The 15,073-nt window shown below is 46.9% G+C and overlaps 1 protein-coding gene across 3 annotated transcripts in view; it reads left to right on the top strand.

Moving 5' to 3' along the window:
• The first annotated feature begins 5,590 nt into the window (after positions 1–5,590).
• Positions 5,591–15,073, top strand: part of SMG7 (SMG7 nonsense mediated mRNA decay factor) — a 52,060-nt gene continuing 42,577 nt past the window's right edge. For 2 of the 3 annotated variants that reach the window (XM_030455019.1, XM_030455021.1), the window contains exon 1: positions 5,676–6,093. In XM_030455019.1, the coding sequence (XP_030310879.1) occupies positions 6,065–6,093 (29 nt within the window). In that variant the 5' untranslated portion in view covers positions 5,676–6,064. Of the gene's footprint in view, positions 6,094–15,073 lie in introns of all 3 variants that reach the window. The other variant, XM_030455018.1, reaches the window with a different exon arrangement.

Raw genomic sequence — 15,073 nt, 5'->3', positions numbered from 1 at the left:
CAATTCCCATTAAAAAAAAAAAATAAATCTTTTCCTTGAGAGTTAAGGATCAAAAGTTGTTGAATTAAGGAGTCCTTCACTTTATGGCCCAGTTGGAATAAAACCCCTGGTTCCCACAAAAGCAGGTTTTTCATTTACATGCGTTTTTGAGATATAATCTGAATGTATCCAACCAAAACTCAGACCTTCCAACCCAGACCCTGGGAGGGAAAGGATTTGCAAATAAAAGGAAACCAGACTGGACTGACCAGGCTGAACCAGCCAAGCTGAACCAGTTGATCATGGAGCAACCCTACAGGGCAGTGCATGGAGGCACCTGGGCAAGGCTTGGGGGAGCTGCTATGGTGTGAGCCTGGCTGAGCCAGAGGGAGCTGCTGAACCAGCTCTGGGGCCACACTGGGTGGGAGAAACCTTCAATTTCTGATGAACCAAGAAGCAGGCACTTGAACAAGGAAAGAATGAGTAGGGCTGAAGAGTGGACTTAAAGAGAGGACTTAAAACTGAGGTCTGAAAATTCATGAGCATCCTGGGGATCATGGCCAGGTTGCTGCCTCTTCCAGCTCAAGAGTTTCACTCTTGGAACCATAGCTGATCACATCCTGGAAGAAGGTGACAAAGGATAATGTGGAATAAAGTTTCCATGGGTGGGCTCCTGGAGATCTGTTGAGGCTGTGGGACCCAACCCCCAGGTCATGGTGGCCCCTCCAAGCTGATCCCAAGCACTGTGCAGCATTTTTAGGACACTGGTCTGACTTTCCAGGATATCCCCTTGGCAAGGTGAGTGGAGTAACAGGTTCCTTTCTCCCCCATATCCAGCAGCTGAACCTTGGCCACTGGTGTGATGAGCTCTGCCAGCATTTTAATATCTCTATTTATTATCTCTATTTATTATCATCTATTAATGATTCTATCTGAAGTTACAGCTCAGCTGTGCAGGGGGAATGGATCAACACAGTCAGGGTTGGAGTGGGATTCAGTGGGATGGGTGTGAGGGGCAGAGGCACTTGTGATGGCTTTTTCTCTCCCTTCCTAGAAGGATTTAGATGGTTTTTTTAGTGGGAATGGGTATTTCTTCCCAGGATGCACAGCTCTCAGGGAATAAAAAGTAAATATATTTGATACCTTATGAATTATAAAGATTAAAAGGGAATTCTTTAGAATATGCAGCCTTTTATGTGGTTTGGTTTTTCTTTGTCCTGAATTACATTTGTGAGGGAATAATGAAGACCTGACAAACCTCTCTCTATACAAAGTTCCTGCAGTGTTCTGATTGGCTATATTTCAATGAGAGAGGTTATAATTGATGATGCTTTCATCACTAACAATTAAAAATCAAAGTAGTATAATCTGAGATGACAACAAATACATTTTAATCACAGTAACTTAATTACTGAGGATGAATACAGGGGAAAATGAAGATTGTTTTGGTATCTTCATGCTTTGTTTCTGCATTGGAGTTCTTCAGTTGCTTTTGAATGCTTATTTTTCAGGTTCACAATATTTAGATTGAAATCATTGAACCTGTAGAAGTTCTCAGGCTTTACCACGCAGCTGTTGAGCTCAACTTTCATCTTTCCTTCACAGTTTCCATCCACAGCAAGAGGAAAACGTGGTGTCTCAAGGATGTAAGGCTTGGCACCAAGACAGAGATGCAGCCACATCTGTTTGTGGAAGCAGGGAAAAAGTTTGTGCACAAAAAAAGGGACTCGCAGAGCTGGACTCTGCAACGTGCAGAGGATATTCCTGGCAGTTGTGCTACTGAAGAAGGATGGGATTAGGCTCTGATTTCATCCACCTCTCTGTTCTTGTCTTAAGCAACCTTGAAGAAATGTCTTCTCCTCTGATTGTTAAGTGGGGATGGTCAAGCCAGATCAGTGTTTAAAAGGTCTGTGAAATGCTGAGCTTCTACAGTAAGAGAAGCTACCAAAAGGTGTAAAATTTCTCCATAGAATCACAGAATTGGCTGGGTTGGAAGGGACCTCAGAGATCATCAAGTCCAACCTCTGATCCACTCCCGCTGCAGTTCCCAGCCCATGGCACTCAGTGCCACATCCAGGCTCTTTGGAAATATCTCCAGACACGGAGAATCCACTACTTCCCTGGGCAGCCCATTCCAATGCCTGATCACCCTCTCCAGAAAGAAATTCTTTCTCATCTCCAACCTAAACCTCCCCTGGCACAACTTGAGACCCTGCCCTCTTGTCTTGCTGAGAGTTGCCTGGGAAAAGAGCCCAACCCCCCCCTGGCTCCAACCTCCTTTCAGGGAGTTGTAGAGAGTGATGAGGTCTCCCCTGAGCCTCCTCTTCTCCAGCCTCAACACCCCCAGCTCCCTCAGCCTCTCCTCATAGGATCTGTGCTCAAGTCCTTTCACCAGTCTTGTTGCTCCATGTTTGGGATAATGAGACTTTCCCTCTGGGGAGCAGAGCAGATCAGCTTCACTCCTGGGTATTTTGGCCTGGGTACTTTGTCATTTTCTGGCTCTGCTGTCCTCACCCAGGGATCAAATCCTGTGTAATTAATGGAATTGTAAGCCACAGTTATTGACTCATTAATGACAACATGCTTTGACCTCCCTGAGAAATCTGCTTTATGATAAGACTTCTATCAGAAATCACTGGAAGCAAAACTCAGGGGGGGGGAGAGATTGATTTTTGGCTCCCTAATTGGCCCCCAGGCACAAAAATATTTGCAGTAGAATTTCACAAGAATCAGAGCAGACCAATCAGCAGTCACATCCACTCCTTAAAAATGCTGTGGGGGGGGGGAGGAAAGAAGCCAAGTCCAGAGGCAGGGGAATCCAGAAGAGCTCTGTGAGAGACAAGAGTGGCCAGGGGAGAGAAATTCATGGACATGATGTCTTCAGGGATACAACACTTCCAACAGGGCAGAAACTCACAGGGAGGAAAAAATTCTTCTATTCTGATGGAAAGCCCCCCCAAAAAAACCTGTGAAGGCTTTGACATCCTTTGCTTCTGTGGCTGGAAAATATTCAAGAGGAGTGAGAAGAGGTGAAGGGGAAATTGCCCTGATGGGTTACAGCTTCCCTCATAGAGCTGCCCCAAAGAAAGGATCTGCTCAGACACTTATATTGGCATTAAGGGGATTAAATAATGCTGGCAGCAACCCATTTCAGGTGCATTTGAAAACACTTGGAGTTCCCTATTGCCCAGAACTGAGCATTGAACCTCTGAGGTCTTTTGGGGTGGCTCTGGAAATGGACTGGACCAAGGAAAAAAACAGCTGAGACAACACTGCCTGTTGCCTCCTGGATGAGATCTGGTTGTGATCTGAAGAGCTGCTGTAGAAAGCCAGACTGTGCCACCCTCTTCCTGGCTGAAAAGCCCTCAAATCAAACTTCTGCCTTTATATTTTCCTTCTCCTACCCCCAAGGAACGACAGAGGCAGCCCTGGAAACTCCTCTTCACGTTGATCAAACCTGCTGAGCTCAGAAATGCACTTGCAGATGCAGAGAACAGTGGCCTCTCCTCCAGTTTCTTCATTTAAGGTCTGGCATGATGCTAAAGTGGACTGAAAAAAAATAGACAACAACCTTTTATTTTAAGCTGGTTCAAGTTAACAGTGCACATTAACATTAACTGTATTTTAAGGATTTTATTTTAGTCAGATTGCTGCTGGGGGGAAGGAAGAAAAGATACCAGAGTGCTCTTTGCAGGTTGGTGGCCACTTTTTAGTCAAGCTGAGTGATATTGTTCTGCCTGGGAGGAAACCTCAAGCAAGGGATTCTCTCCAGAAAAAAAAAAAAAAAGTGGTAAAAGGTGGAAAAGTGAGCATTTGTTTGGCCAAAGCTAAAGAATGGAAGTGGAATACTGGGAACAGCCCCTTGGAGAAGAGTGAGGGAGAAAGCCAAGAGGAAAACCCCAAATCAGCATCCCTGTGCTGCAAAACCAGGTGATTAATGAAGGATTATGGATGAAAAAAAGGGGTGGAAGTGAGGGGCTGGTGGGAGGGGAAGCAGCACCAGCTTAAGGTGCTTCTGCTCTGGAAACATGAGTAGCTCAACACCTCTGTAATGAGAAGGAATGGATGGAAAATTACCTGGCTAGTAGTACATGCTGCCTGCTGGGCCTCCTCCAAGGTGTAGGCTTCCCAAAATGTGGCTCAGGAACTGGAGGGCCAAGGCTCTGGATCATGTAGGAAAGTGGAATCAGGGAGAGCTCTGGCCAAAATGCTCTGAGAGACAGAGCTTAGCTAAGCTGCATTTGTGCATTGACCCAGGAGATAGAATTTCACAGGGTCCTGTGGCAGCTCTGCAGGCTCAGCCTCTTTTAGCCCAACACATGTCCTGGGCAAGCAGGAACAGCCCCAGTTTGCCCAGCACTGAACCAGTTTCCTCCTGCTCTGCAGCTGGGAGCCCAGAGAGGCTGAAGCTGAGCCCAGAGCCCTTGCTGAGGTGCCTGCCCCAGGCACTGTGCAGCGTTGGATGGGAGGTTTGGTGGCATGGCTCCCTGCCCAGCCCTGATTGCACTGAAACCAGGAAACAAATAACACTGCAGCCTCTGGAGGTTTCTTGCTCAGACATGTGGGGCTCTGAAAATCACTTCTCTAAAACACGTTCTCGTTTCAACCTGAGGGGGGAAAAAAAAAATCAGAAGGGATTTATTTTTGAAACTCTATCTGTCATTTTGTCTTCGAGGTCACTTACATGCTCAAAGGACACAGTCTGCATTAACCACTCGGTGCTCATCTGATCCCCAAAAGACAAATTTGAGCATGAAGCAAGTCCCAAGGTCAGTGCAGGAGGCAGGGGCACAGGGTGTCAATATAATAAATACTCAGCTGTGAGGTGATGGACCAGAGGGAATGGATGGAAGCTGCACCAGGGGAGGTTTAGGATGGATGTTAGGGAATATTTTCTCACTGGCGGATTGTCAGGCATTGGAATGGCCCAGGACAGTGGTGGAGTCACCATCCCTGGAGGCATTTAAGAGGCGTTTGGACCCGGTCCTTAAGGACAGGGTTTTGTAGTTGGATTATGGTGTTGGTCACAGGTTGGACTGGATGATCCTGGAGGTCTCTTCCAACCTAAAAATTCTGTGATAAACTACTGTAGTGAGGCACATGCACTAATGTCCTGGCTCCACACCCAGCCCTGCCAGCTCTGGGGCTCTGGATTGTGTCCCCAATGTCACATCTACCCAGAGCCTGAGCTCTCTGTCCCCCGGGCTCTGGGCACAGTGCCACCCGTGGCTTTCCTCACGGTGGGGATCTGAGAGGCGGGATGACCGTCGCCAAATCCTGGGAATCCTGCGGTGTGGAAAGGGGCAGCCTGCTTGACCCGCGTCCTTCCCTAAAACCTTCGCTGTCAGGAAAGTGCGAGGCCCCCGGTGCTGAGGGACGAGGCCTCCATCCCCGCCGCCTCCTCCTGCTCCGTGAAGTGCGATCCGACACAAAGAGGTGCCCCTGCGAAGGGCCCGGGACCGGATAGACCGTATCAACCGGTTCCGGACCGTATCAAACCGGTTCCGGCTCCAATCCCGGCAGCGGCGGGAGGGAAGGCGCCGCGGTTGTCATGACGACGCCCCGCTGCCCCCTCGGTTGCCATGGCAGCAAGGGAGCCAATAAGCGGACGCAGCCGCGGAGCGGAGGGGTAAGGGGAAGGGTTTGATGGTGGCACTGTCGGAAGTACTGTCCGGGGTGGGGTTCGGTCCGGCCCGGCCCGGAAACGCGGCGGGAGGCCCGGGGGAAACCTCGGAGGAGAAGGATACGGCGGTTCGAGCAAAAGGCGAGGTTGGCTGAGGTTGCTGCAGGGATCCGGAGCGGTGTTACCGGAGCCGACGGGGCGCTGGGCGTCTCTGCCCATCCGGAGCGGAGAGAGGGGACACTCAGCCCGCCCCTTCCTCCCCGCCGCCCCTCCTCCTCCTCCTCAGCGGCAGGCCCTGCACGGGAAGATGGCGGCGGCGGCGGCGGCTGGAGGCGGCAACGGCACCAGCAGCGGCACCACCACCACCACCGGCACCACCACCACCAGCGGAGGCGGCGTGGGGGCGGCTGGCCGGCCCGGGCTGTGAGACCCGCGGCGGAACCGAGCGGCGAACGGCGGAGGATGAGCCTGCTGTGTGCGCAGTATCTCCGGTGAGAAGCGGCCGGCGAGCGGAGGGGCGGCGGGAGGAGGAAGGGAGGAAAAGGAGGGGGCAAATCGCCGCCTGTCCTGAGGCGAGGCCGCAGCCGGCGGGGTCCTCTCAGGGGTGGGGAGGCCCCTGGGCGGTAGCGAGGAGCTCAGGGGGGGTCTAAGGGGGAAAAGGGGCGACACGGACTCGGCCTTCACGTTCCCGGGCCCCGCAGGGCTGTCGGGGAGCGGGGGCCGCGGAAGGGAGAGCCCCGGGTGCCGCTTTGCTGAGGGAGAAGCGAGGAGGCGAGGGCTCCCCAGCAAGGTCAAGCGGGTGCTTTGGAGGAGCGGGGAGGGCAGGGAGTGTTCTGTGAGGCACTGAGGTGGTGGGGAGGTTGGAGAACCCGGAGTCACGGCGAGGGGAGAGCCGAAGCGGGGCTGGAATTCCGCTGAGGAGCTTTGGGTGAAGGGGAGCAGCAGGAGCAGCCCTGGGCCTGCTCTTGAGTCCTCATGGAAGCTGACAAGGGGCCATGGGGTTTGGGCACTGCCCGCCTGGAAATGCTGCTTTGAAATCCTCCTCTGAGGGGAAACGTTCCCAAGGGTGTGAAGAGATTCCCCCCCCCCCCCCCCCCTTGGTTATAGAGCAGAGTTCTTTTGGGTGAGGTTTTCTTATGGGTGTGAAGCTCTCTGTCTGGTGGTGATGGGAGAGGAGGCACAAACGGCTTTCCAGGCACTGTAAAATGCTAAATACTGCATTGCCTGGGATGTGTTGCCTCCTCTGGGCTTCCCAGAGCTTATGGAAAAGGTGTATACGTGCCAAAAGGGCATGCACACTCTTCCCGAAGAGTTCAGGCCTTGGGAAGGATTTTTAGGAGGTGAATTTAATGTGACTTTTATATTTAAAAAAAAAAATAACCCAGTTTCTATTCAGTGCTCTGAACACACTGACTGCTTCCTGATTCTCCAAACCCTCCTCTTCTTCCTTGCCTTGTATCTGGCTGCCTGCTGGTAGTGCAGGTCCTGTCTCAAGTCTATTTAAAGAAAAAAAAAAAGACAATAATTTTCTCTAATAGCAAGTTTAGGAGCCTTTTTCCTCTCCAGGCTGCTAACTTCTGCTGTCTTAAAAACTTCTTCGTTCTTTCTTTCTGGTTACATTAGGGAAAAAGCTCTTAAATGCCTTACTCTTAGCTCTCCTCTACCAGTGAGAGAATTGCTTTTGTATTTTAGCATGTGTCTTGATCACGTTGTAACCTCTTGCTCCTCCCTGTGACCACCACTGCTGAAGTCCCTCTTGCACTGTCCCAGTCACCTTCCTGCACCACCAGGCTCTTTCTTAGCATTCTGTGTTCTGCTGAGATCTTCCTTGTATGCATCTGGGCAGTCATCACCTCTTCATTCCAGCTTAGTCTCCAACACTTCCCCTGGGCATTTGTCTCTTTTTCTTGATTACTTTGTTTTTATTGTGCCTCATACAATGAAACTGAAGCATCTGGGCACTGATGTATTGTAATGGCAATACATAATTTGTCCAACAACCTGTATTTGTCCAACAACCTTATCTCCTCCTTAAAAAACAAACAAACAAGAAAACCCAAACAAAAACAAAAAGAGCAACAAAAATAAAAGCAGGACACTCCCTCTCCCAGTTCAAGTACTTCATAGTCTTTACCTTCTTCCTCTAAAAAACATTAGGGATTGTTCCTCTGTGGAGAAGGTAAGCTTGGGGACAGTTTCCTTAAAAGCTGTGAAATGCTTTTTACAACCACAGAGGGTATATATAAATGGTTTGATTTGCATAGGGCAGAAATTGAGCTGTGATTGCTGCAGAGGAAGCTCACAAAGAGAAGGAGGAACAGAGCCTGAAACTCTCAGAGCCAGTTTTGTTAGCCCTTGGCCTTAAGGAAGAGACCATCCTCCTCCTTCATCTAGCATTACAAGCTGGATCTGAGTATAATCTGGAGGAATAAATAGATGAAAGTATAATGATGTGAAAGGGCAACTTATCAAAGCATGCCAGTTGGAGATGTGGAGCAATTAGTCTCTGTGAGTCTTCATAATCTTAAAAGGAGACACAGACAAGTTTTTGTGGGAAATCTTTCTCTGTGCATTTGAAGTTTTGCCTTTCTAAGGTGACCACGTGGTGGTTGAATAACTACTGAAATAAATACTCTGCCAGAATGTGAGAAAAAGGGGCAAAGAGGAAAGGACTTTTAGCTGAAGTGTCTTTAACTCCTCTGCTACTCATCTCTCAAAATCTCTGTGGATCAGGTGTTTTAAAATGTTGTCCTTGAAAGATTCTGCCCCTTCAGTCTAAGTGCAAGAACTGAGAAGCACCTGATACTCTGCAGGAGCCTTCCAGAAAGAACAAAGAAGGCACACATCAGGTACCAAGTCTTCCAAAAGTTGCAGGAGAGTCTGGTTTTGAGTCATCTCCATAAGGTGCAGGAAAGTCTTGGGGTTTTTGCTTTCCTAGTCTTGTTATCCTTTTCAAGGTCACCTTTCAAGTGCACTGGAGTGTCTTTTGTCCTACCTGGTTTCCTAGATTCTTCTCTCAGGTCATTGTTTGAATAACTTCTTAAAGATTTGCACCAGTCTGGTCAGGTGTGTAGGCCTGTCAGGAGGTTCTTTCAAAGAGCTCTTAGGAAACAGAGGCCTGGTTCCCAGCTCTCTGGCCAGGTGGCTGCCTCATCTGGCTAATGATTTGTATCCTTGTAAATTGTGGTGCTTTGAGAATCTCCAAGCAGTCCACATAAATCAAATTAATCTCGTGGGGCAGTCACCTTAGAGTAAACAGTTCATGTATTTGTAATTTTTAAGCAAAATATGACTACTGGTAGTATTTCTAACATCATACTGCAGAAACTTCAGAGTGTGTAATGTCCATGTTCATTCACTTTAAAGAAATTATCTTTAGTGCCCATTTTATATGTTAATGTTAAAAACTTAGTTAACTTGGCTTCAGCAGCTTAGCAGTTTGTGACAGATTGCATTTCACAAAGATCCTAGAATCCTAGAATCCTAGAATGGGCTGGGTTGGAAGAGACCTCAGAGATCATCAAGTCCAACCCTTGATCCACTCCCGCTGCAGTTCCCAGCCCATGGCACTCAGTGCCACATCCAGGCTCTTTGGAAAGATCTCCAGACACGGAGAATCCACTACTTCCCTGGGCAGCCCATTCCAATGCCTGATCACCCTCTCAGTAAAGAAATTCTTTCTAATGTCCAACCTAAACCTCCCGTGGCACAACTTGAGACCCTGCCCTCTTGTCTTGCTGAGAGTTGCCTGGGAAAAGAGCCCAACCCCCCCCTGGCTCCAACCTCCTTTCAGGGAGTTGTAGAGAGTGATGAGGTCTCCCCTGAGCCTCCTCTTCTCCAGCCTCAACACCCCCAGCTCCCTCAGCCTCTCCTCATTGGGTCTGTGCTCGAGTCCCTTCACCAGCCCAGTTGCCTCCTCTGGACCTGCTCCAGCACCTCAATCTCCTTCCTGAGCTGAGGGGCCCAGAACTGGACACAGGACTCAAGCTGTGGCCTCACCAGGGCTGAGTACAGGGGCAGAATCCCTTCCCTGGACCTGCTGGCCACGCTGTTCCTGATACAGATGTGACCTCAGCTACTACTTCAGTGTGCCATTCCCCTGGTACCTTGTGCCTTTTAGCACTCTGTAAACACAGAATAAAAAGTGTTTGAATTACAGGGCTTGAACACCTTTTAGAAATTCTAGTGCAGACAAACTAGTAGGTAGTTTCCTGTAGTCTTATAATGAGGCTATGACCAACTTCATTAAAGGTTTGGCTGCTTCAGTAATTTCAGCTGTGGCTCTCTTTTCAAAGACTCATCAGTAACTCCATTAACTTCTGCATCTTCCCTGTCTCTTCATGGTTGCTCCTGTGTTTCCTGCCAAGCCATGATGCCTGCCTTCCAGTGTTTCTTTGCTGAGGGGTGGAGTGGAGGTAACTCAGTGCTGCAGTCTTGGGGCATGAGCATGTTCTGGAACCAGAGTTGGTGGTTTTCAGTGTTGGGAAGGCACAAAGCAGAGCCCTGTTTGAAACCCAGAATGAATCTCAAGTGAGACAGGCAGGGTCAGTTATTTCATTGTCTTGAGGAACAAGTTAACAAATGGGACTTCAGGGTTAGCAGAGGCTCTTGTAATGCCTGCCTGCAGTGAGCTGGGGTGACAAGGTAACTTTGGGCTGGAGATGACCTCAGGAGGTCTGTGTCCCACCTCCTGCTCAAAGGAGGAGCAGCTTAAGCCAGAACAGCTTGCTCAGGACTTGTTCCACTCAGCCCTTGAGATCCTCCAAGGATGGGGGCAGCTTGGCCTTTAGGGGCAGCATGGGCTTGACTGTCCTCGTGGTAGATAAGGTTTTTACATCCAGCCTGAACCTCTCAAATTTTAACTGTGCTTCTCATCTCTCCTGCCACATGCAGCTGTGGAGAGCCTGCTTCCTTCTCAGTCCCCTCCCTGTAGGCATGTGGCTGCTGTGGGTGCCCTGAAGATGTTCCTGCCCCAGGCTGACCAAGCCCCATCTTGTTCCTCTAGCCCTGAATGAAAGTGCTCCAGCTCCAAACACCCTGGGGGCCTCTGCTGACCTCATGTGGTTGATCTGCATCTTTCTTGATTTGTCTTGATACCTGAACAAGACCAGTCAGTCCCAGAAAGTGTCCCCTCCAGCTTTTTTATGTTCTGCAATGATTAATGCTACTTTCAGGCATTGCTTAAGCTTGAGTTTTGAACAGGGAAGGTGAAGTGAGGAGACCTTGGCCTTTCAGGAGGCACTTCTTTGTACAGTGTTTTCTTTTGGAGAACATAAAGGGAAAGTGTCTCTTCTTTCTTTGCCTCTTTTTTTTTTTTTTTTTCCTCCATACAAGGTGTTTCTAGCATTTGATAACTAGAACTGCTGCCAGTATTTAGTATGAGCAACACTCCTGATTTCTTTAAGGGTGAAAGTAGTGGTCTGAAAAGGGAAGTTTGATGCTGTTTACTACTGATCAATAAGCTTTTTGTGGTGACGTATAAAATAAAAAGAATTGCAATTTCAAAAAGTGTTAAGCAGCTCTCTCTGCTGAGCTTTCTGCCCAAGGAAATCCATCTTGCTGTGAATCTCAGGACACACACTCTGCCTCCTGGCTCTCTGAGCCTGAATCTACCACCCCCAGGCCCTGCAGTGGTAGTTGTAGTTCTGCCACCCAGGAACAACTTGAGTCACAAGTTGTAAAAGTGCTGTTACAACTCATACTTCTTCTTTTCAGGCCTAGATTCCTGATGAAATTAAGTTCATGTGACTGTACCTCTTATCAATGATTTTTCTCCTCTTTATCAAATGGCTTTAACCAATTTCAGCAGTTTCCTACAGAGGACTAGAAGTTTCCAAATTGATTGTTGTCATTGACTTGGTGAAATTTAGTTGATTAGAAAAGTGATTCCAAATGAGGAGAGCTCAGCTGGTGGAAAGCAGCACATGCAGAGCTTCATGTCAGCTGTGGCCTGTGCTTTTTTTGAGCAGGGGCTCTGAGTTTGCTCCTCTTTGCAAAGTCTGAGTGCAGCTGGTACAGTTCATTAAGAGAGTGGATAGATACACATCTGTAGTAGCAAGGGGTTTAATGCAGTTTGGTGGGTGGTAGGTGTGGTTTTTTCATCCCTTCAGTGCATGGTAGGAATATACATTTGTTTGGTGAATGTTTTCTATTTAAGTATTCAATGTAAAGAATGCTGTAGTATCCAAGTTATTCATAAAATCTTTCTTCTCTCTTAACAGTACATCTCCCATACAGTGGTTTCATAACAAGTAACCCTAACCTGCTCCAGTGAGATGGTTTTTGCCCCTACATAAGCAGCTCTGGACAGTGAATTGTCTCACTAACTTTTACCTCAGGCAACTTAAAAGCTTTATTTAAATCAGTTTGTATGGAATGTGAAGCTGCTGTGCCTCTGGGTTGGCCTCGTTGATGCATTTTTTGGGTGTCTTGGTAAGAAAAGGCTGATGAGGATGGCTTGGGTTGATGGGAGCAGGGAATGACTTGATGGAAAGATGCCCTGGCATCTTCCCTGCTCTGCTCAGCCACTCAGGAGTGGCAGAGAAAAGGAGTAGCTGCAGATCAAGTGCCTGGTGGCTGGGGGTGGAGGAGAGGATTGTTTGTTGTACTGTCTGATTCTGTGGGATGAGGAGCTGCTTGGGGTTTAGGAGTTTTTAAGGTCTTTCATCTCTGCCATTGGATCTTCTCAGCTGGTAGGAGCAGACTCCTTGGAGCAAGGAATGTTGGAAGAGCAGTTAGGGAAACCATCTCTGTATGAGGAGTTACTGCTTTTATTAATTTGAACTCGAGGCTTGTCCTTATCTCACTTGAAAACTGCAGAGCTGCTGTCAAGCAGGAGGGGGATAAAACCACAGATTTGTTTCCCTAAAATCATCACCAGAATCACATCCTTTTGTCCTCTGCTTTCATGCTGTATTATTGATGTATGTATGGCATCAGAACTTGATTTCTCCTCCTAACTGCAGTGAAAAGAAGACTAACTTATTATTTATTGGAGAGTGACATGAGGAGTGATGGAGCTGACTTGTGGGCAGTAGTTTCTTACTATTTCATCCAAAAGGAAGTGCAGGTGGTTGGTTTTGGTCTGGATCTCATTTCATGCAGTGTTGTGTTGAATGTGGCTTTCCAGTTTTGCTGGTTTCATCACCAGCTTGCACTGGTGCAGCCCAGCTTTGAGGCCTGTCTTGAGGTCACATTTCTAGCCCTGTCTGACTGCTATTTAAGAACTTCTGAGAGTAAACCTAGGACTTTCCAAAAAAAAATAAAAAAAAAAGGAAATGGCTTGGGCAGTGTGTTGATAATGTACCTTTCAGTTCCTCTGAATTAAATCAGCATCTACCTGTTCAGATCAATGTAATGCTCTCAGCTGGGGTGGAATAAGAGCTTTTTGAATAGCAGGAGGCCTGTTTTCTCTTCTTTCTGTATTCCTGTAGGACTTTTCTCAGATTACTCACAAGAGCTTCTGCACTCCAGGGGTTACCACAAGGAACCAGAAGGCTGAGGGAGTTCAGCCTTCTGAACTCTTCTGAACTCTGTGGGATTCTTACACAGCTGTGTGGGACAGACTGAATGTCACTGATGGGACTCAAATCAGAGATACCCTTGAGGTGCTTGGGAGTCCTGCTAGAGTTAATTTTCTCTTCCCCCTTTAGGGAATGATTTTTTTCTGGAATGATTTCTCTAGCACACCAGCAGCCTGTTTCTCATGCTTAAATTTTACTCTCTGTGGTATTGAAAGTATCCTCTAATGCTCAGCTCTACTCAAGAGTTTTCTGGTTCATCTAATACTGATATCTATCAACTTTTTTTATTTTATTTCCTCACCCATTGAAGCATTGTCTGCTTTGAGTCTCTGGGTTCCACTTGTCACATGGCTGAATTATCTCAGAGCTGTTCTGTAGGTCTCAGGAAAGGATAAATAAATTCTGAAAGTATTTCCAGTGAAACCTTGGGACTGATTCTGCCAAATGAATGTAAGGAAAATTTCCTATATAGCTTTACAGGACTCTAGGCAGAGATAAAGCTGTGTTTGTGTGCAGTAAAGCAGACCTTTTGGGTATGAAGGGTCTCTATTCAGGACTTTGGTGTTTCTTGGTGCCTTGATAGCTCTTCTTTGACCAGGCTACAGCCAAGGGCAGTTTGTTTGGACCCAGCTCTAAACTCTCCAGTAGTCTTGTTATTTTCTCTTACAGGTGTTGGCAGAAATAGAAAGAAATTAATTTTTAATAAATCTGTTGGGAAGACCTTTTTTTTTTCCCAATAATCTTATAAATTCTGCTACTCTATTTTCTGTTGCAGTGAAAGTCTCCTGGTATTTGCTTTGCCATTTCCTGTCTCAGTCTCCCAGTGATGTAAAGAGAGCACATGGATACTGCTATGTGTCAGACAGCTGCAACTGTATGATAATCTTTTTTTTTTTTTTTTTTAATCCAGGGTTTTCTGTAGCCAGCAGGGAACCTTTGACAGCTTCCAGCTTCAGTTCCTCCTCCAGTCAGCAAGGGGTTGGGCACCTTTGGGCATTCAGATTCTTTATTTGAGGCATTCAAAGGACTCCCTGGGATTCTATTTTCAGACTAGAAATGCTGATCATCTCCTCCTGTGTAGAAAGAAGGATGGAACAAGAGTTTTTTTCCTGTTGGATAGATGCAAGTTGTCTGTCTTGGAGTGGTGTGAATACTTGTCAAGGGCAATGTGGTGACAAAACATGGAGGCTTGATCTAGATATTCCCTAAAAACAAGTCTCCTTGTGGGGCTGTTTTTTGGGAATGGCAATAAGAATAGAGTCCCAGGGATTAAAGACATCTTTTTTCATGTTAAAGAAGAACCTGAAAATATAAAATATGAAAGAATGTCAAAACTGTAGTGGCTTTAGAGCTTAAGCAGCCAGCAATTCCTAGTAAAACAGAGGAAATGTTATTTCAGTGTGGAAAAAAAAGATGAGATTTAAGGCTACTTTTCTGGATGGATTATAAGTTATTAAAAGATGAAGAGTAAGCTTGGAATAAAAAATCTTGAAGGTGAGTGTCTTAATACCATGAAATGCACAAAGTTGAACATCCTCATGAAATTTTTAACTAGAAAAGAAGTGATTAACTGTGTAACATCCACTGTCAACATTCATTTGAACTAATAGAGGATGCCTTAATTTAGAAGCCTGTCACACAGCATATGCTAGGCTGTGAATTTCTGGCAGTTTCCCCACCCAATTTTATTGAACTGTTTCTTTAACTATTACTTAATTACTATTTCATTCTAAAGATTTATTTAGTTTCAATGTAAGCTGTAGGAATTATGGCACATGGGGCAAAGATTGTGTAGGGGATTGGGGCTTGCCAAGTGTACAGTCAAGCTTCAGTTTAAGTACTTGTATTCTGGCCTTGATATCAAAGACTTGAGACTATACAGGAAGATATTTCTGGTGTCTTTCTAGTGAAGATATCAAATGCCTGTGCTGATGCTGCTTGTGCAGCT

The sequence above is a fragment of the Calypte anna genome, chromosome 8 (genome assembly GCF_003957555.1).
Source record: "Calypte anna isolate BGI_N300 chromosome 8, bCalAnn1_v1.p, whole genome shotgun sequence".
Lineage (NCBI taxonomy): Eukaryota > Metazoa > Chordata > Aves > Apodiformes > Trochilidae > Calypte > Calypte anna.
This window is presented reverse-complemented; position numbering and strand designations above follow the sequence as displayed.